This window comes from Mytilus californianus, unplaced genomic scaffold, assembly GCF_021869535.1.
Source record: "Mytilus californianus isolate M0D057914Y unplaced genomic scaffold, xbMytCali1.0.p SCAF_1, whole genome shotgun sequence".
Lineage (NCBI taxonomy): Eukaryota > Metazoa > Mollusca > Bivalvia > Mytilida > Mytilidae > Mytilus > Mytilus californianus.
In genome coordinates, this window is record NW_026262581.1 from 128552939 (window position 1) to 128576121 (window position 23183).

A 23183-nucleotide genomic window follows, 5' to 3' on the forward strand; every position below is an offset into this window, starting at 1 on the left:
GAACGGTAGAACGAACAAACACAATAAGGAATAAAAGCACAGACCGGAAAATGAAAAGTCCCCACAATCGTTTAAAACTTAACTGATAAGTATACGGAACCAAAAGCGAACTTAATGATGATGTACTAGTGTAACATACACAAATCAAACGTAGTGATAGCCCTGCTAGTAAAAAACGAGCTGTAATATTTTTACTTTGATGTATAAGATAAATCAAATAGAGTTCATTATAAATCTGATTAAAACAAAAAGTCTTCAGAAAGAAGTATATACAATGGAATGATTTACTTTTGTTGAATTAAAGGTATAGTTTTTCCAACAGATAGTTGGCAATCAAAGTGCACCAATTATTTACCGCTCTTTGCAGATTAAGCATCCATCACCTTACAAAAAAGTAAGAACAATGCTTCAACCATAAATGGACGAACGACAGACAAAATAAAAAAAACGAAGAAACAAACAACAGTTCGCAAAACACAACACTGAAAATTAATATTTAGCAATACGACCCGTCAAAAGGCGGAGATGAATTCATGTGCCCTGGAAGAGTAGTCAGTTCCTGTTCAGCTAATGTAAGGTCTCCATCATGGGTTAGTTGATCGTTGCCCCGTGATTCTTTGGTCTCATTGTAGCATGCTAGCCAAATAGCGAGAGGTAGTTGGTCAAACCAACAACTGTACAATTTGTATTTGTTCTTTGTCCACTTGTCCACCTTAAGAATTCGGACTCAGCGTGGTTTTCTATATGTATCCAAAAAAATAGGTATATTCCAATGGCATTAAGGCGCCCATAAATGCGTGTCCTATTTGTTACTAGGTACTTCTGATACCGAATTTGGTCAACACTAGGCAATATAATCGATATGGGACAGGATATCTTTGCCCTGTCTAAATTATGTTTTCCTCGTTATATTCTTTTTTCACTCTTTCTATTCATAGCCTCATCTATAATTTTGTTCTTTCAGTTGTTTTGCCTTGTTTAAAGGGTTGTATCTGTTTTCCTTTTTACCACAGTAGTTTTCATTTTAGGCCCATAATACCGAGTAAACTAGTCTCAGTGCGTTTAAGTGTATGCCATGATGACGACTGCTATCATTTCTATTATTGTATGTTTATAACTGAACTGAACGATTTTTGAACTGACTCACATTTTGCATTCCACTGAGACCGAAAACACGATTTATCGATGACAAAATCAACATTATTCTAAAGAAATAACACAATGATAGCTGAAGCATTATTACCTAAATGTAATGAAAAAGGCATTTTGAAGAAAGATCGCCAAAAGTCCCAAATGAAAAAGAGTAAATATCATTGAAAAGTAATCAAGGACAATATTACGCAAATTTAACATCATCATTGCTGATTAATTATGACATTAAATGCGACGAGTTCTGCAAAACGAGCGGTACCTAGAAAAATGCTGTTAGATAAAATACAGAAGATCTGTTGACTTTATTGCTTGTCGGAAATCTTTTTCCTGTACGTTTACAATATTCGACTGTTCATCAAAAACCTTTAACGAAACAGTATAGGACCATTTTACCTTCATATGATTCCAATATGCACTGTAGTTACAGAAACAAAGCGTCAAGGTTAAGTCGACTGTAAAAACAAACAATATGATTTTTTCTGAGCAAAACATGTGTATATGTAATGCAAAACAAAGGACATGAAGTACTAGTATTCAAATTCATGACACAAAATGCCTCCACAATCTTGACAAAACCAAATGCAAATATGAACAGCACTTTAATTGCTGTCCTTCCTTTTAAATCACAGTGAGGCCTTCAGAACGGGAAAAAAACTCACACTATTGGATATTTAAGACGATCCCTTACTCTGGTTTGAGTTGTATTCTTATCCAAAGGTCAACCAAGCTACAAAATATATGTTATGTAACTTCGCAGGAAAATATAAATAGTGCAACTGTTTTAGGTGGGCTACATAACAATTTCGATAAACAAACTGGCAGAAAGAAAGAAGAACGTACTGCACAACCTAGAATCATAAAGAGACCCATATTCTGCTAATTTGATAGAAATACATGCACTTGACGATACCAAACGTAAATGAACAGCGCTATTATTATTGTTCTTCATCTCAGTCAAATCACAGCGGGGACTTTAACATGGGACAATAATTCAAACTTCACTGCAAGTTTTGGATGGTTTCTAGTATCCATTTGAGTAGATTTATTTGCAAAATGTCGATCACACATTGAAGAAAACAGATTGGCGTGGAATCTTCAAAATATTAACTATATTGGGCAATAAAAATCTAACAAATACTATCATGAATCTTACAACAAAAAACATAGTCACAACACAAAAACACTACAAACACAAGGCACATCAAATATCTTGTCGACAACTCTGGAAATTAGGAAATGAAATGAAAAAAGTATTTAGAAGTGCTTTTCTGAATTTCTCTTCATTAGGACCGCTCTACCCAACAAAGTCAATGATGTATAAGTACTCGAATGAGTGATGACCAACAGTGTCGCAAAGAATAGCTAAATCCATCTAACCTCAGATTCTTTTCATAATTTCTAATTCTAAGAAGGGTATGATATAAATCAGGAAATAATGTATGAATAGAGAACATGATTCGAGTGAAATGCAAAACATTATCCACTGGTCGAAATAAAAAAAAATTAAGTAGTGCACAAAAAGAGAAGTTATCTGAAGAATAGATACGCACTAACTGTAAAAATATATGAGCATACATTAAGCGCGGGAAAGAAATTTACTGCCTCGACAAAGCATGAAAGACAATTTCTTTTTAATATATTTGGTGGTGTATAAATTCACGAAAAAGATAAAATAATTCCTACAGTGTAGAGAACAGCCAAATACTTCTAAGGTCGACTTTGTGTGAGGGAGTTGCAACATTAGTTGACGCACAATTACAAACATTTATGAACTGAAAATTTACAAACAAAATGTACTAAGCTTATCATACCAATAATGAAGAACTGCCTGATGGGCAGACGCTACCATTAAAGAGACGGAAACTTAACCAGTCGCGTACCAACTCAGTAGAAAACCATTGGCACAGGGCCTGTTTCTAGAATAAACATCATTAGGTTCGCTCGTGACCAAAATTTTGGAAAGTTTGCTTTTTCCTGAATCCTTTAATTCCTGGTTATAACAATTTCTGCATACAAGCATATAGGAAATATGTATTTCTTCAAATACTTGATTATTCAAATTCGTGGTTGAACTATATCAGCGAAGTTCATAAAATTAGTACACCAAAATGATACGGCATCCACAGATATAATAAATCTACATGATCACTGGAGTTTCAGTTTTGATCAAGCCAATATCTTGTTGTTATGGCAGACCTCTAGAATTGTACTTTCGTCTGGAACAAATATTTGATAAAGCAGGGTATACAACATATTTTGTAAGAATTTTACTAATGACAATAAATTCTGACAGCATAAATATAAAATTCCAATTGTAAACTAATCCGTCAGAATCGAGTAAACGTAAATTCTGACCACATCACAAAAAATAAACGTAGGTGATAAATATTTAAGATAACTATCAATCCGTGAATGATAAATATTTGAGAACAGTATCCACCCTGAGTACAAGATACAAGCTGGACGATGTTGACGTACATACAGGTGTTTTGGATATACAACATTTTAAATGGAATAATATTGACATTAGCATTTTGGGGTAGGTAGTTTAACTATGGTAATAGGTAGAAAATGTTACAAGGAACACACGTGTTTGATACAAAAATAAATAACTACAAAATAAAAAAATAAACTCATTTCATAAATTTTTCACATAAGTTAATACATTTCAAATAACTATGCAATAAACATGGAAAATAGTTTTTGTCTATAACTAAACAAATTAAATTAACCTACACAGCATCAAAGCATAAATATAACATGAGAAAAAAAGATTTTTATATGAATATACATATTGAAAATAATATTTTTTTACAGGAAATACTAAACCAAAGACAATGTACTCAGCAATTTCTGAGAATAAAACATGGGAAGAGGCTGACAATTTTTGCGGAACTCACTTTGATCAAGGACGACTTGTTCACATCAAACAGTACAATGTCAATGACATGTTTGCTGGATTTACAGAAGGCCCATACTGAATAGGACTGAAATCTAAAAATAATAAATGGTCATGGATTAATGGTAGGGTAACAAATATAATTTATTTGTATATTTTTACAGCTTTTACATATTGGTATATATGTTTTTACATATTTGTTCACATACATACCTAAGCTTCAAAGAATGTCTACCTAATCTGTATTTCTAAGTCTTGATCAAGAATATGCTGATAAAACACGTGAAAAGCCAGAAAAATATGAGCTGATAAATTGATTGAAAGCTGCTTACCCAAAGAAAGAAGCTTTTCTTGACAATGTTGCATTTGATATCAACCCTTTTGTCGAAACTTCCTTAACTATGTTTTCATTTTAATTTTGTTTATTTGTATGTCTTTTTTTCTTTAGCCATGGATGTGTCTCTTTTCGACTTGTATGTTTTAAAGTTTATTTCTAACCGTGTTATGTATTGCATGACTTTGTTAATTTATAGTTTCCGATTTTCGATATATGTTTTGGTTTTTCATGAAAATTACATACTGTAGAAACCGGATTTTTAAATTTCAACTTTCTCAGACAAAGTTCATCTCAGAGGGCTTTGGTGGTTTGTTTAGTTACTTTTTATTTTTTTAAATATGCTCCCAAATTTTACACAATATTTGGCTTATCAGACTTATAACGAGCGTACGAAATAAAGGTTATTACAGAAACAAGTATTGATTTCAAATTTTATCTGAAGTTGAGGACTGGACATACCATAGCCTACATACAGCGGTTTTCGGCTAAATTATACTGATTAACAATCATTCGTTTATCCTTTTGTACATAAATCAGTGCATTTGTTTTCGTTTTTTGATTCTTGGGTTGGATCAGCTCGGTTTACCCTCAATTTCGAAAGGGATTTGTGACGTTCAAATTTTTACGTTCATGTGTTATTTTTCCGATAGCCTTTTGACTAATATTAAGTTTTTCTTAACTGCTTAAAACCTTCTTTTATTTATTTTCTACCATCAGCTTTCAAATATTTTAAAAGACATTGCTTTGTAGTTATCGCGTTATTATTAATTTATTTTAGGTGAACCCTTTGTTGATGGAAGTTACGGGTGGAAAAGAGTTACGAATCGAAAACTGAACAGTGACGGGTGCATAGCATATGTCAGTTCAGATCAATGGAGTATATCTGCGTGTAACTCTTGTCAACATTTTATTTGTCAACACAGTAAGTTAACAATTTAGGCATATCCCAAACAGTTTCAAAGTTACTTTTTTTTCGATATTCATATGCAATTGTTCATGCTTTAGTTTCATGCAAAACAATAAATACGTGAGATCACTCATTTACTTAGATGTTACTTTGAAATGTAAAACTTGAAGAAAAAAAACAAATACTGACATATTCCATAGATTTCCAAAAGTATGTCCAATAGTACAATAATAGTCATGTTAACAACTTATATTAATGTTCTGACAACAGTATCTATGTACGGCAAGTTTGGATTGACACTTAAATTTACAAAAAAACTATTCTTGAACGCGTTAAAAAACACGCCATTATATCATCAGCATGTCGGCACAATTTCAAATGTCCTGGAAATAAAAACTTCGTGAAACATTGACCTCTGATGCATTATAAATATGAATAAGACCAAAGCAACATCATTCGAAAACCAAGGATATTTATAGGGAAAGGAAGTTGAATTTAAAAAAAATATATGCAATAAACTTTTTTCACAGAAATTAAATTTCCTCCATCTTCATTTCAGCTTAAGTTTAAATGTTTTTTCCAGCCAATACTTCATTAACTTTCACAGGCAAGCCTACACCAAGTTCCCACAAGACATTAGAATTAACGACTGTACAGAAAATGAATACTGTACAGATGTCACACAGGTCAGTTGGCCAAGAATTAACAGCAAAGTCCATTAACCAGCAGTCATCAATCAAATTTTCGACTTCTTCAATCCAGCGAACACAACAAAATTCGAAAGTAACAGTTGCTCAGTCTTCTCAGAAATACACTTCATCAGTCGGAACAACAATACATTCATCGACAAAAGGATCAAACATTTCGACGACTATTTTAAATTCAACGTCTGGTTTTAGAACAACCATTTCTACTACTCCAACACGACCTTGTATAAAGTCTCACTCTCAAAATTTTACATTGTCGCAGAATTTAAAGACGCATTTAGCAAGGAATATAACGGAAAGCCAATCAACAATTCAAGGAAAACAAACAAAGATAAAGCCTGCACAAACATTAACTAAAACATCGACAAATCCATTGGCTTCTGTCGTTGTTACGACGACATTAAAAACCACGCAAACATCGAAAAATTCCTATACATTAACAATCATTCAAAGAATTAATAATCTATTGAAAACCAGAAACGTTACCATGAATCGAGTTTTATCGACTGTCAATAGTACACAATCTGTCAAAGGAACTAAGACTTATGGAGTATGGTTAAAAACGTCTAGAAAAACGGTACACACAACAAACATTAGACCAGCTGTAACAGAAGCTCCTACAGGTACAAATCAAGGTAACCGCCTTACAATATTTCTGTTCTAATGTTTACATACGTTTTTCCACTATATCTGAAGCTACAGTGAGAAAATGTATACTTGCAAGTTTTAATTTTAGATCGTTCTTTTTTTTTCCCTATTTATTCTGTTGTCATGTATGTTCCAACTTTACACGCGCAACCAATTTCTAAGATAATGTTTATAAACTAAATGACCACATGTCTGTCAAGGAATGTCTGAAAAAGCCACTGGAATGGTTATTCCAATACGTTATAGGACTAATCGGAATTAGAAAATATTTGATTTTGACTCAACGTTTCATGCGACTACACACATACGCATATGTTTTTTACAGTAGGAGTCATCTTGGAATTAAAATTGAAACAAATAGATATTCAGATTAAACATAGAAAAATAGACTAAATTTTATACATATATAAAGTCCCTTGTTTCCAATATTTTACTGTTACGCTACGCTAATTGCTATTCTATCTCACGCCTTGTCAGCGTATTATTTTAATATGAATTCGGTTAGAATCATCGGTATAGGGTTATTTCGTCTTCAGTCATAGGTATATATAGTTATATATGGTTTAAATTTGGATACGTTATGAAGAGCTATGCACGTACTTTATTTTTTTCCTTTTTTTTAACACTCAAGTTGATTATTACACATCTTGCTGTTTAACCATAAAACTTGTTGTTCAGCATTCCATCAAGTACACCTGTTAAATTTACCACTAAATATCCAGGGAAACGCAATTTCTTCAAACATTCGACTTGAAAAATCCGGTTGAACACATTACACTTATCTTTTGACAAGCCTCATTCATACAACCGGAAAACATTTGTATTTGATCTCCCCTGACATTTGTATTTGTATTTGATCTCCCCTGACATTTGTATTTGATCTCCCCTGACATTTGTATTTGATCTCCCCTGACATTTGCTTTCTATATAGATATGATGGTAATTAAATGTTTTATAAATTGCTATGCAAGTCTATGACCTTTTTCAGATGCGGACCTCGTTCTGATATTGGTCCTTGTCTTGACCTTACCACTTTTTGTTCTGTGTTGTATAACACTAATTTATTGCTTATTAAGGTAAGAGTTTAGTTTAGTTTGTAATAATTAATTTTTTTTAACTTAATATAAAGGGATTTTCGGAAAAACGGACTTTAATAAAGTTTTAAATACACTTTAATCAAATTGTTTCTTCTTGTCTACTTGAAACTGGACAAAAAGAAAGTAGATCTGAATAATTATAACAACACTTGTAATCTTATATTAATCATATTTCTGTTTTCATACGTGTCTCAAAATATTACCATATTTCTGTTTTTGAACCATAACAATTGTGAAACATTTTCAGAACAAAAAATCGACGTCGTTGGAGTAAGAAGAATGACAGAAAATGCACTCGTTCTTATAAGTCCGAAGAACCTTCCAAATTTGATAACAAACAAAGCAACAGATCCTGGATTACCCATTGGTTAGCGCACACAAATTCATCATTCCAATCGGATCCCTCAAATATAAGCCTGCCACCAGATTATGCTACTGCTAAGAAAATTTCTAAAGAAGCATATGATATTCCGAGGGCTTCTCTTCACGGAAGCATGGATAAATTATCGCTTTATTCTGAATCATCACGCACAATAATTGAACCAACTACAGACTTCCTCGACCCGTATGTACACAGCTCCCGATTTAACAAAAATACTAGTGGCATCGTATTTATTCCATTGCGCGATTATCCACGTTAAATGCAGTGTATTGAAGGATGCTTTAAAATGATCTGATTTATAACTTTTAACTTTGCATAATATGTTCACTCTACAACCAAGAGCATTTTAATAATAACCTTTTGTTCCATGCATTGCGTGGGCTTACTAAGTAACTTAAGAGTTTCAAGTAGCTTCTACATGATACAATACTGTACTCTCAAGAATCAGGTCCTAGTAGTTAACAATAGAAAATATGGAAAGTGGAATATCAAATTTATAACCATGCAATATTGAAACGGCTTTTGTGCAAGTCGTTGAAACTATTTTTAACAATTATAAATGCTGGTCAAGGATTTATTATAAGATACTATACAAATCACTTGCTGGTATAATTTGTTTAATAAATGTATCATTATTACTTCTTCAATGGGTTAGTAAATGTAATTTCGAGCATCTTGTCTGATATTTATACACGGTTATTTATACAGAATGTGTTTTTGAAGCATTATATTTTGTCTTTATACCTATCTAACTTCGTAATAAATAGCAAACATTACAACATGAATCCTGTGAGGTTATCCGTCGTTCAAGACCGTATGGTGGCATCAGCATGTTTAGGTGAGCTTGTTTTTCAGGGAGTTTGTTTCATTGACTTTTATTCCAAATCACATTTTACTGAGTGTTATCCAAAACCAAATTTTACTGAGTATTTAATTGGCCTATCAACTGTTTTAATTCGAGTGCCACTGATGAGTCTTGTGACGACACGCGCGTCTGGCGTACAAAATTAGAAGCTCTGTATCTTTGACGAATTTTAAAACCCATTGTGTCGATGCCACATCTTGTGTGTGTTTCGTCTCGACGGTTTCTCCAGCCCAGTAGTCAGCACTTTTGTGTTGACATGAAACCTCATTGATATGGTAATTTTCTGTAAATGTACTGTACATAAAATGTTAAATTATTCGAAACACTCCGGTTCTTCTACCCCCAGGTATAGGGTATAGTTTGCCTTACTGTATTTTCGATTTCTTTTTTATTTAAAGCTCTACAACTTCGTATTTAAATTGGCCAACCAACTGTTTTAATTCGAGTGCCACCACTGGTCAGTCTTATGTAGACGAAACACGCATCTGGCGTACAAAATTATAAGCCTGGTATCTTTGATGAGTTTTACTGATATTGTAATAAAAACATACGTCTTGAGATTCTAAAATCTTTTACTTTGTTAACTAAATAATAAGGGATCAGTTAAATTCATAACCTTCGTCAATTGCATTTGGTTATATGTTGGTTACTTAACGCCCAAGGTCATGGAGTCGGAAAAATAGAAAATACAGAAAATGATATCAAAGGTATTTAGTCGGGTACACTTCCATCGGAAAAGAAACCAAATAGCCCACTTAACATTTCATCGAAGACTTGAGCAGCATGAACTCATTAAAAAACCAAGGGTGAACTCGGGTGCTTTGTCACTAATCACAACAATCGAATGCCCATGATATGTAAAAATCTTTAAAAAAAAAGACACAACAAAGAATCAAGATCGGGGTGTGGTAACGACAACTTTAATTTTTAAATATCATGTATTTGTAACAGTCAACCAAGTGGTATGCTAGAGTCGGTAACACTTTCGAAGAAATAACATTTTATAATTTGTGTTCAGTAGAGTGAAGGTAGGTCCAGTTGTTCAACAATAAATGTATCATGTGAAATCCGAACAAAACAGGCCAATCATTGCCTAAAATTTCTTGTTTATTGAGTATCGGTTGGTTTTATTGTAAATTTCCAATAGCTTACTATTCTATCAAGCATGTTAGACAACATTAAATACAATAATAAGTCGGTCTGAAAAGTAAGGGCACAGGCAAAAGAGCAGAAGAGATCGAGTAGGAAGAAAGTGCCGCCAGCGTTTTCCAAAATTGATAATTTGCATATAATTGCATGAACAAAATTCATATTTCATAAAATCTGGAACATAATTCATTGTTTGATCAACTGCTTGAGTATATGTGTCTCTTTTATGATTGCCAAACTTGAACGTCAAGAACCACAGAATGAGGGGCTGGTTTCTGCTATACACCAGACGAATATCTCAAGAAAGCACATCCAATGTGAACCATTACTGGAAAGTGTTTTGAAATTCCAACAAGCAAATCGACATTGAGAGATTTGAAACTAATAAATGGACAACGCCAAAAATATAACAAAAATACCGAACCCCAAGGTAAATTCAAAAAGGGGAAGTCTATAAAAATTAACAAAATCAAACGTTAGACTTTATCAACCATCAGAACGAATGGAAAACAATTGTCATATTCCTGATTTGGCACAGGCATTTTATGAAGAAAATGGTGGGTTTAACCTGGTTTTATAGCTAGCTAAACCTCCCACTTGTATAACAGTTGTTTATAGTTTCGTTAAATTAACAAATTGGGTGAGAAACTCAAACAGACATAATAGGTTAATGTAACACTAATTGGGCTCCAGGAGCCAAAACTGTGTCAATATGTGCATCTAGACTATTATAACACATATACATTATAGTAGTCTCAAATGTGCATAATGAAACGCTATACTACTTAGAAAGTGCAATATAGTATGTTAAAATCGGCAGTGCCATAAAGGACAATCATTGGCCTTTATTAACAACACAAGATATACTTTTAATGTGTCTCATTCATTGTCTTCTTTAAAACTGACCATGTTTTTAATCCAAAAAAAAAACAATAAAAAACACAAAATCAAAAATATAACTTCTCCAAAACCATTCATTTTACCTGATCAGTTTGAAATTATAGTATCTTTTTAAAACTTTTGTAGTCCAGCAATATGAAAATGTGATTTATAACACTGTGCAGATATTTATAAAGCATCAGATATCAGTACATTTTTTTTAATTTCATCTTCATATTTGCTTTCGGTCGTCTTTCTTATTTAAAAGAAACACTACAATATGTCTTTTTTCAAAGGTGTCAATTTCAGTAAAAATTTTCCGTTTCCCCATAAATATGTGTAACATCATTTGAGTAAAATAAATTGCTTCGCCGAGCGCAGCTGGATACGACCGCAGAGGTCCAACCCTGAACAGTTGGGGCAAAAATGGACGCAATATTCGCGCTTGATACAGGTCTGAATTTGGATTGTAATTAAATATTTGACACATAAAAGGTTTCTGACACAGAATAACTGTAGTCAAAGACTAGAATTGGTTATGATTTGAATTTATATTCAATTTTTTGCTTTTGTGCAATACACTTTGCTGTTGCGAATTGACCCCCCTCCCCCCACAAATAAAAATAAAAAAATTACCCCCCTTTTTTTTTGCTTTTGTGCAATACACTATGCTGTTGCGTATTACCCCCCCTCAAACCACCACACACACACTTTTTTTTTGCAAAAAAAATAATATTTGAAGAATTTTTCTTTTTAATTTCTGAAATCTGAAATGAGAAAAAATTGACCCCCACAATTTCTTTTTACCAACCCCCCCTTTTCCCCCCAAAAAAATCATTCCCTCAAGATATGGTCATAATCTCAATTCAAATTTCCAATGAAGTTTGCAACCATAATTACCCATTTGAATTTACCATAGTGCTAACTTAATCTATTTTATAATAGAATTTAAAATATGGTTTCAAATCTTTCATATGGATTTTTTTGTAAAAAAAAAAGATGCAACATTTGCAGATATTTATACTGGTCTTCCTTTATAAATATGCATTTCCTTAAACATAATTTAAAAGCAGTGTAAGGAGGTAATCAAAACGTTGTATTTTGATTACCTCCCTTACACTGCTTTTAAATTGTCTTAATTGTTCATTAACCATTACTTTATACATGATTTAAAAGCAGTGTAAGGGAGGTAATTCAAATGATGTATTTGAATTACCTCCCTTACACTGCTTTAAATTATGTTTTGCACTAATGTATTTGTCCATTAACCAGGACACTCTTGTTTTTCCCCCTAATTCCTAAACGGTTTAAGCCATAACCCCCCAAAGCAAATCCTAACCATCCCTTTGTGGTAAGGAAACTTGTGGTATAATTTCAGAGAGAACAATACACCGTTCCACAAGTTATTGTCTGGAAACTAGAAAAATGCTTATTTTTGGCCCCTAATTCCTTAACTGTTGGTACCATAACACCCAAAATCAATCCCAACCTTCCTTTTGTGGTATTGAACCTTATGGTCAAATTTCATAGAGATCCATTCACTTAAACAAGTTATTGTGCGAAAATCAATGTGTCTTCGGACGACGACGACATACCAATATACGACCGCAAAAATTGTTTGCTGTCGTATAAAAATTGATTATGATGTCACATTGACATCCCAATTATTTCTTAGACAAAATACTATTTGTCAATTTCATGGAGACAAACAGGGGTCTTACCATATCTCCTCATTTATATCTTCAATATACCTTTGAAAGAAGTAGATGAAGCCCTAATAAACTGCTTCGCTGAGCGCAGCTGGATACGCCCGCAGAGGTCCAACCCTGAACAGTTGGGGCAAAAATGGACACAATATTCAAGCTTGATACAGGTCTGAATTTGGATTGTATTAAATATTTGACATATTATAGGTTTCTGAATAACTGTAGTCAAAGAACTTGAAATTGGTTATATGAATTGAATTTATATTCAATTAAAGATTTCTTGCTGTTGTGCAATACACTGTGCTGTTGCGCAATACTTAGTAAATCTGTTGTCAGACTATAAACAAATAAAGTTCAATTAATTCTCAATGTCATATTAGAAATTTATGAAAATCAAAAGGGAGCTTACGTCAATAGATATAAACAATTAACCAAAGTTTCATGAGAATTGCTGACAGCATTTTTGAGTTATTGTCCGAAAACTGGAAAATCCCCCTTTTTTTAATGAATAAAACCCCATAACTCAGAAATGTAAAATGTAAAATTAATAAAATTCTAAACGGAGCTTACATCAATAGATATAAACAATTCACCAAAGTTTCATAAGAACTGCTGAAAGCATTTTTTGAGTTTTTGTCTGAAAACTGGAAAATCCCCCTTTTTTTAATGAATAAAACCCTGTATCTCGGAAACGTAAAATCTAAAATTTATAAAAATCGAAAGGGAGCTCATGTCAATAGATATAAACAATTCAGCACAATTTCTTGCAAGTTGGTGAAAGCATTCTTAACTTATTGTCCGAAAACTGGAAAATCCCCCTTTTTTTAATGAATAAAACCCCATAGCTCGGAAACGTAAATTCTAAAATTTATAAAAAACGAAAGGGAGCTCACGTCAATAGATATAAACAATTCACCAAAGTTTTATGCAAATTGGTTAAAGCGTTTTTGAGTTAATGTCCGACATGTTGACGACGGACGGACAGACGGACGGACAGACGGACAACGGTATACCATAATACGTCCCGTAAACGGGCGTATAAAAACACTAGAAATACAGCAAAGTGGGCATGATTGTTTCACTCTCAGGGTCAAAATCTCTAAGTTGTCAAATCGTTCTGTAATTTGGATTTTAAGAGTCTATAGCATACTGTTAATTCAGAAATTATTAAGTGTTTTTTTTTTTATCTGAATAATGCGACTGTGTGAGTATCGCGATAATAAGAATGCGCATTCTGATATCTGATACATATATCTGACTGTATTCAGATTTTCCTTAAATCGCAATAATTAATCTCACATTTTAGTCCCTTCTTTAAAAATAGCAATAATTAAAGGGTCATTAGCTGTCAAATTCATGATCACCAATTTGACTCAAATTCTAATATTTGATTTATAACCTACTAAAACGTATATCAAACTTACAAAAAGTCTAAAATAAACAAATAATCCATTGACTCGATAATATGTATCAACATTTCGTGTGTATTTTTGTATAAACGCAATCTAATTAACGATCGATGTGACCTCCTAAGACTGCCGACAGTCATATAACCCGATATAAACATAAAGATATAAATATATAGTGAAGCAGAACACGTGCAATAGGATTTTCCAGGTCTGTTTGATTTCATTTTATAGGTTAAACAAATATGTTAATCATCGTTTTTACCTGTATAAGAATGAGTTTTTGTGGATCGAATCAGTCAACAAATGGTTTACCCTTGTTTCACTTTCAATGTTGACATTGAAGATTCTTTTCTTTTTAATAGCTTACAAGTGAATAATTCATCAGCGGTGTTTCTTAGCTTATTTTGACAAAATTGAACCAAACTGGCTGCTAAAAGCAAATTATTATTTCACTATTTCACTTTCATTTATGATTGAACTTTTTATATCTCGTAGCTTAAAATGCAATATTGTTATCTCCATTCTAAGGAAACTGACAGAAAACAACATCATACATTTAAAATCTGTCATACGTCGTCTGCGCTTAAGCATACGTTTTTATAGCATGAATTGTGAATTGATGCCATGAAAATTGGTGACGTTATCCAATCAAAATGAACGTTACAAACGATGTTGCATTAGAATGTCCCTTTAATGCATGCAATAATTTCTGAATATACAGTATATACATAAAATATATTTCTACAATTTAACAATTTTTCTGTTAAATCAAATATCATTCACCGCTACACGGAGCTGTTGAATGCATTTTTTACGCAAAATTGCAAATTTTATCTATTTTTGGAAAATTTTGCATATAAAAAATCTAACCAACAATAGATAACTTGCATCCCAAAGACAATATATAGCTTTACTGCTAACAGAATTTATGTTTTTTTTCTACATTTTTTGGATATAAAATAAGACTTTTTGAAATGCATGGCCCTTGTGTGAAATCAATTTTTGGGAAATTGGTCCCGCCTCTTCTTTTGACACTTAAAAAATTAATTTATAAAATAAAAAAATATAAATTGTGTAGCTGTCCTTCATCCATTGAAATAACTTTAGTAGTGATATTGATTGATTGAAGGTTGCTTAATGTGCAGTGACAAATTTTACATGCATATCGGGGAAAATAACATCTTAATGAAATATAAATATACCTTACTTTGTACTAGGCTAACACTCTGAGCCAGATTGTTTACATTCTAGTTCACAGAGTAACAGTCAACAGGAAGACAAATCACGTACTCAGATATATTATTTTAGCATAGCCACCCAGCCTCTACTCTTATTCCTTAATGTAATTTGCTAAAGAAGCAGAAAAATAGTAATTTTAAGGTCTATACTAAGCTTATCTATTAAGTGATTAAACCAACAACGTCCAGCTCTTGAGGTGAGCATGCTACCATGAAACCAATGAGACAAATGTAGTGGGAATCTATGTGATTTTTTTAGTTTCTTTAATTACCGGTATGTTTTATTACCTGATGGGGACCACAAAGGGAATCTCTGGTCTATATCAAAGTCATCACTCACTCATCGTGGTGAGTGACGACTTTACCTCAGTTTAGTTTGTGGCCTTGATTTGTATTTTCTTGATTTATGGTTTTGAACCTTGTAAACTACTGCTGCCTCAATTCATCAGAACAATATTGTAATGTTTGTTTTTACTGTGATTTTACTTTTTAGAATTTCACTCCACCATAAAATTTGTTACACAACTGAAATATCTTTCAACAATTGGTATGTTAAGAAATTCAGCTGAATATTTAATTGTAAAGATGAAGAGGAATTGATATCTGATGGGATGCCTAATTATTCTTTCTTTTTGCACTTGCACTACTAACATTAATGACTTGACTGTAGTTCTCCTAGTGCAGTTTGGTAAAATTTTCGCATAATTGTACACTATGATTTATTGGATTGAATTGTAATTGTGTCAGAACTCTAAATGAAATGTAATAAGTCAATCACAATAATAATTTGGTTTTGGGAAGAAATTTTAAAATCCTTCAAATCATATAAACCTACCTCTGGCCTTTATATTCTTTCATCTTATTGGAATAACATTGCAATTTTCACATCTGACCAATGAGGAAAAACAATGAAAATTATAAAAATTGAAGAATGCTGAGGCAATGGAGGAATGAAAACACAATGAGATGATAACAGACAGGGGAAGTAATATTTAAATGATTTTTTAATAGTTAAAATTCAATTCTGTTCATAGCTGTAACCTGCTGCTATTCCTTTACTTCCCTCGACTGCATCACTAACTTCTGTTTGACCCAGATTCTGTTCTAATCCTTTCCATGAACGTGATGAGAAGAACTCCTCTACAAAGATATTAATATATTGCAATCGTAAGATTCAGGAAAATTGGTAATAGATTATGACAAATAATTACATCAATGAATTTTGAAGATACAAATCATTTCGTAATCACTTGGGCAAATAAGATTCAAATTGACACCCTTGTATCTGTGATGCAAGATAAGTATATATGTTTAACAATGAAATATGCTGAGGACCTTTAATAACCTTTGATAAATAGGAGATTATGGGAGATTTGATAGCCCACTCCCAGATAAAATAAATCGCCTAGATTAAACAAAAATGTCCTGACTCATTCATAAAACACGGATCCTAATGGTCAGTATTATAAACAAATTGTATCATGAACAATTTATATTTATGATAAGTCCATATGTAACTATAACTTGTTAACCTTTACCAAAAGAGAAAGTTTGATAAGATTATTTATCACAGTTCAATTCTTCAACCCTTTCAAAGTTATAAACATATAAATTATGGATTTAATCTACAGTCTGGTCACTTAAGTGCTGCCATGTCATTAGTGATATGTGTGACATCATAACATGTTATAACTGAAATATTTGTTTTAAAATTGCATATTTACTTTAAGTTTTTGATAAAAAAAATTGAATGAGATAGATTCTTACCCCAAAGGATATTTTCTGTGTATAAGAAACTTATAGCAAAAGATCTTTTTAGGTAAAGCTGTTGCTCTTATCTATTTTTTTTTAAATTATGGACAAGATCTCGCAAGAGTGCAAATGCTGAAATGTTTAGTACAATGTATTACTTAATTTTAGTTGAAATATGTCAAGATAACGATCATATTACAGGTATCACAAAAGACTAACATTATCAAAATAAAATTCAGATGAACCTAGTCTTTGTCAGATGGAAATGTACAACTTAAAATGATTATTTACAAGAATATAGTTAACCTATAACTTCATTATAGTATCTGAAAAACTGACCTAATCACTAAACCTTAAAATTGATTATTGAACCATGAAAATGAGGACAAGTTATAAGCCTATAAGACAGACATGCACAGCCTTCACGATAAACTTTTGAGTCCACAAGTCCGAAGCTCAATTTTTTGAAAATTTTAGTTGTTTTCTGTTGGCTTGTAGAGAAGAATTTTACAAGCCTGAAAGCAATTTTACAAGCCATGGCCGTAGTACTTGTGGTTAAGCGTGAAGACTGCATGCACCCCTTTAAATCATTCTAATATCCTACAAACAAATGTATGGTGAACATATGAAGGATATATTTGATAAATATATAAAAAAAAATTATTTTCAAATTCATACGGTAAAAAAAGTGACCATATCATACTTTCTCGTTCATTTGATAAGGTCAAATATAAGAAAAGAATTGACTTTAGTATAATAGGAACTATTCAGCTTATTTTCAAAATTATCATAAGATTAAAAACCAGTTTAATTTGTGATTTTACTGTATACATTGTCCTTCTACAGAATCCTTCAAAAATTTGAAAAAACAACAACGAATTATCAGTAAAAAAATCAAATATATTTTTCACAAAGATTCCATAAAAAAAAAGGAAAGAAGTAAAGTTTGATGGTAATTTATAACACATATCAAAAAAGCTGTTCATTAGTAGTCTAAAATTTATTACATTTAAATACATTTTTTGTTTAAATCTGTGTCAATGACTAAAACCAAGGTCAACATTATGATTTATTTTGCTGCTTAAAGATATTGATCTTTCATGAGGTAAATATTAAACCTAATTAATATATTTTTTTCAAACTGGCTTGGCGTTCACGGTGTATTCAAGCCCAAATCATTATTTCTTTCCCTTTCATAATGAAATTTGAAGAGTTTGAATAAGATCAAGATCTTAGATAGTTCCAGGTACCAAGTTATATTTTTATATCCATCAAAAAAATATATGTCAATACACCTATACCTGATTGAAATAATGATTAAAAGCATTTGGAAACAACACAATCAACTAAGCCTTTCTCATATATACTGAATGAAAAAGATTACTTCCAAATGTGAAAATATAGAATACGGAGTTCCTTTGCCTATCTATACCTGATTTGTTTAGGTATTTTGTAAAATCGCATCTGAACAAAAAAAAATTTCTACATTGTCAAGAAACATAAATGTGAAAATGCCAATTTCCATTGCCCACTAACAACATTATAGCATTTCAAATAATTTTGTCACACCTGGATTATAAAGTAAAACAATTTCTTGCATATGGTTAGAAAAAGGTAAAACATGGATCTCTGAAAACTTGATGATTCAAACCATTTCCAACTGATTTTTACAGTTTGTTCTTTTGTTGTCCGGGTCACTGTCCCAGGTAAGGGGAGGGATGAGCATTTACAAGTTTAAACCCGCCACATTTATGTCCTTGATTCAAAATCAGGAATCTACAATTCAGTTGGAATTGTTGGTTGCTGTCTGTTTATTTGTTTTTGGTTTATTGTTGTGTCAAAAAACAAGTTGTTGGTTTTCTTGTTTGAATTGCTTTGCTTTCACAACTGACTAAACAGTATGGGTTTTGCTCATTGCTGAAGGCTGTACAGTGACATGAGTAATTTACATCCATATATTTTGGACAATGGTGGATAGGTGTCTCATTGGCAATCATACCACATTTCCTTATTTTCGTATTAGTACCAGGTCACCAGTTACAAGTTTTGTATTAATGTGAATTTCTTTTGCTCATGTTTTAAAATCAAAATATTAAAATAATTTCAGAATACACTGTTGTTAAAATAACTAAAGTAATTTTCAGATTTTGAATACCGGTATTTTATCTAGACAAATTATTGATATAGTCTTCAACTTTTAAGGCTGTCCCTTTAAGAGTTGGGAATTGGTCCCATAATTGAAGTGGTCACTGATGAGTTGAATTAAAAAGATATTACAACTCTCCAATACACAGATATATGTCTTACACTAGAGCAGTCTCTCAAAAAATAAATCTCTTGAGATGTTTAAAACCATATATCAATTTCATATTACTGACAGAGGTGCATAATCTGGTTTGGTGTGTGTTTTTTTTAACTTAAATCATCACATCCGTACTGGTCTATGTTAAAACGTAGAACATTTGTAGGTGGAACCAAAAAATTGTCAATTTTTATAATATGAGAGATTTAATTTAATCTTGATCCCATTCACAGAAAATCAATTATTCAACAATTTATCAAGTTATATCTCTATCGAGATAAATATTCAAATTTGGTCAATAAAAACACATTTTACAATCATAATTCTTTTTTGTCACTGTGCAGACTTTAAAGCATAATCTAAATATTTACATCCTCTTCATGATAACTTTATTTTCAAAAAATGTGTATACTGATGGGGAGGGGGGTTTCAGATGGTATCCAAAGTATGGTTGCTTATTGGTGTCTTATAATAATATGTCAATAATTGTAACTGTTTTCATTTGTATTATGTAATAAGTGAACATAAATCTGTAAGATTTTTTTCTTTTCACAGCTTTTAAATGAGGTGAATATGAACAATTGGGGATGTCAAGTAAACATCAATGAGACAGCAACCCAACTACACAAAAACACTAAACAATAGAATAGAGAATGGAAACGGGGAATGTGTAAAAGGGTCAACAACCTGACCAAAGAGCAGAAAACAGCCAAAGGCCACCCATGGGTCTTCAACGCAGCGAGAAAAAATCAAGTCAACTAAACCTGGCTGAATTTACCTGCATTTTCTGCCTTTACAGTTGTAACAGCCATTGCTTCGTTTCTGGTGACGATTGATGTTGATGTAACCTCTGGTTGTGTCACATGACCTATAGTCCTCAGTTTGCCTGTGATTAATGATACGTCAGTAGTACCTTCCATGTCAGAATCTCCAAGGGGAATATAGTCTGACCCATCTGAAACAGAAGATTTTGCATCATTAATATTATAAAATGTATAGAGAAGTAAACATTGATGAGGTCAAGCCTAATTTTAAAGAGGCAATATCTACAGTTTTCACAATTTTCAAGTAGCCTATAATAAACTGTCCCCTTTCATGCCTCAATTCAAATACTGACCTGAAATTAGTGTTATTTTTACTTTTAGTAACTCTCGTAACGTGAGTAATCATTTTTGCATAATCAATGAGCTCCTTATATATTGTGAAGTATTATGTGTATGATGGTCATTTCTATTTGTCTTATCAGTTGTTATGTAAGGTGATTTCCTCAGTTTTTTTTTTTCAACTTTTGCTTTTTGATACTATCTTGAAGTTAGTTTCCTTTCCTTTATCTTAGTGTATTGATCATGATAGGGGTCTTCCTAACATTATGACATAATGTTGCTGTTCATCCTCATTATCATCATCAGACGATTTTTTTTTTTTACTCATCATGAGTCCTGAAAATTACACAAATCACATTTTTTCATTGATATCTATAAAGTTACCACTTTTTCACAGCTTCTCAGTTTTATGACTTCCGTTGATATTTCATTTTTAAAGACATTTAATGCTTAAAAGCTTGCATTACATCTTATTTTCATAAATTCAGGCCAGGCAATGTGTTGCCTAAAATTTCATTGAGACCCCAGACATCCAGAATTCATCTGTTCAGTGACTTTTGGCATTCTTATTTGAAGGTAATCTATTGCACTCCCCTTACTGTCCCTCCTTGAGTTTATGTCCACTTTCATTGGTGACATAATAACGGTATTCAATTTTCAAATAACAAGATAGAATAAGAATAATAAGAATAAGAATTTTATTAGTTTAAAATCCAAACAATAAATTGTTACTAAAGAAAAAACATATAAATAACAAAACGATAGACAGAAAACAATACAAACATGTAGCATTAAAAAAAATAATAAAATGCTTCGCTGGGGCGCAGCTTGATACGACCGCAGAGGTCGAACCCTGAACAGTTGGGGCAAGTATGGACACAACATTCAAGCTTGATACAGCTCTGAATTTGGATTGTTATTAAATATTTGACACAGCATAGGTTTCTGACACAGAAAGAATGTGGTCTAAGAACTTGAATTTTTTTAATTTACCTATTATGGTCCAATGTCCAAAATCAAAATACATGGTTAGATTCAGCATATCAAAGAACCCCATATATTCAATTTTTGTTAAAATCAAACAAAGTTTAATTTTGGACCCCAACTTGGACAAACTTGAAAACTGGGCCCATAATCAAAAATCTAAACACATGTTTAGATTCAGCATATCAAATAACCCCAAGAATTCAATTTTTGCTAAAATCAAACTAAGTTTAATTTTGGACCCTTTGGACCTTAATGTAGACCAATTTAAAAAAAACGGGACTTAAAATTAAAAATCTAAATACACGGTTAGATTTGGAATATCAAAGAACCCCAATAATTAAATTTTTGATGAAATCAAACAAAGTTTAATTTTGGACCCTTTTGACCTCAATATGAACCAATTTGATAGCGGGGCCCACAAATAAAAAATCTAAATTCATGGTTAGATTCAGCATATCAAAGAACCCCATATATTCAATTTTTGTTGAAATCAAAAAAAGTTTAATTTTGGACCCCAACTTGGACCAACTTGAAAACTGTGCCCATAATAAAAAATCTAAACACATGTTTAGATTCAGCATATCAAAGAACCCCAAGAATTCAATTTTTGTTAAAATCAAACTAAGTTTAATTTTGGACCCTTTGGACCTCAATGAAGACCAATTTAAAAAACGGGACCCAAATTAAAAATCTAAAAATACGGTTAGATTTGGCATATCAAAGAACCCCAATAACTCAATTTTTGATGAAATCAAACAAAGTTTAATTTTGGACCCTTTTGACCTCAATATGAACCAATTTGATAGCGGGCCTACAAATAAAAAATCTAAATACATGGTTAGATTCAGCATATCAAAGAACCTCATATATTCAATTTTTGTTGAAATCAAACAAAGTTTAATTTTGGACCCCAATTTGGACCAACTTGAAAACTTGGCCCATAATCAAAAATCTAAATTCATGGTTAGATTCAGCATATCAAAGAACCCCATATATTCAATTTTTGTTGAAATCAAACAAAGTTTAAAGACTAGACCCTATCTTGGACCAACTTGAAAACTGGGCCCATAATCAAAAATCTAAACACATGTTTAGATTCAGCATATCAACAAACCCCAAGAATTCAATTTTTGTTAAAATCAAACTAAGTTTAATTTTGGACCCTTTGGACCTTAACGTAGACCAATTTAAAAAACAGGACCCAAAATTAAAAATCTAAATACACGGTTAGATTTGGAATATCAAAGAACCCCAATAATTCAATTTTAGATGAAATCAAACAAAGTTTAATTTTGGACCCTTTTGACCTCAATATGAACCAATTTGATAACGGGGTCCACAAATAAAAAATCTAAATACATGGTTAGATTCAGCATATCAAGGAACCCCATATATTCATTTTTTGTTGAAATCAAACAAAGTTTAATTTTGGACCCCAATTTGGACCAACTTGAAAACTGGGCCAAAAATCAAAAATCTAAATACATGTTTAGATTCAGCATATCAAGGAACCCCATATATTCAATTTTTGTTGAAATCAAACAAAGTTTAATTTTGGACCCTTTGGACCTTAATGTAGACCAATTTGAAAACTGGACCCAACATTAAAAATCTAAATACACTGTTGGATTCGGCATAACAAATAAATAAATGTGATCAAAGAT

The 23183-nt window shown here is 32.0% G+C and overlaps 1 protein-coding gene and 1 long non-coding RNA gene across 3 annotated transcripts in view; one reads left to right on the forward strand and one right to left on the reverse strand.

Annotated features, from left to right (window-relative positions):
- Positions 1-5884: 5884 nt before the first annotated feature.
- On the forward strand, positions 5885-8076 carry LOC127734095 (uncharacterized). Its single transcript, XR_007997421.1, has 3 exons — positions 5885-6637; positions 7639-7726; positions 7995-8076. It is a non-coding gene; the product is annotated as an uncharacterized LOC127734095 (long non-coding RNA).
- Positions 8077-16361: 8285 nt separating this feature from the next.
- LOC127733999 (2-(3-amino-3-carboxypropyl)histidine synthase subunit 2-like) overlaps positions 16362-23183 on the reverse strand; it is a 36721-nt gene continuing 29899 nt past the window's right edge. For both annotated transcript variants that reach the window (XM_052243509.1, XM_052243498.1), the window contains exons 6-7: positions 20208-20384; positions 16362-16515 (exon numbers count right to left, since the gene is read on the reverse strand). In XM_052243509.1, the coding sequence (XP_052099469.1) occupies positions 16394-16515; positions 20208-20384 (299 nt within the window). In that variant the 3' untranslated portion in view covers positions 16362-16393. The remainder of the gene's footprint in view (positions 16516-20207; positions 20385-23183) is intronic.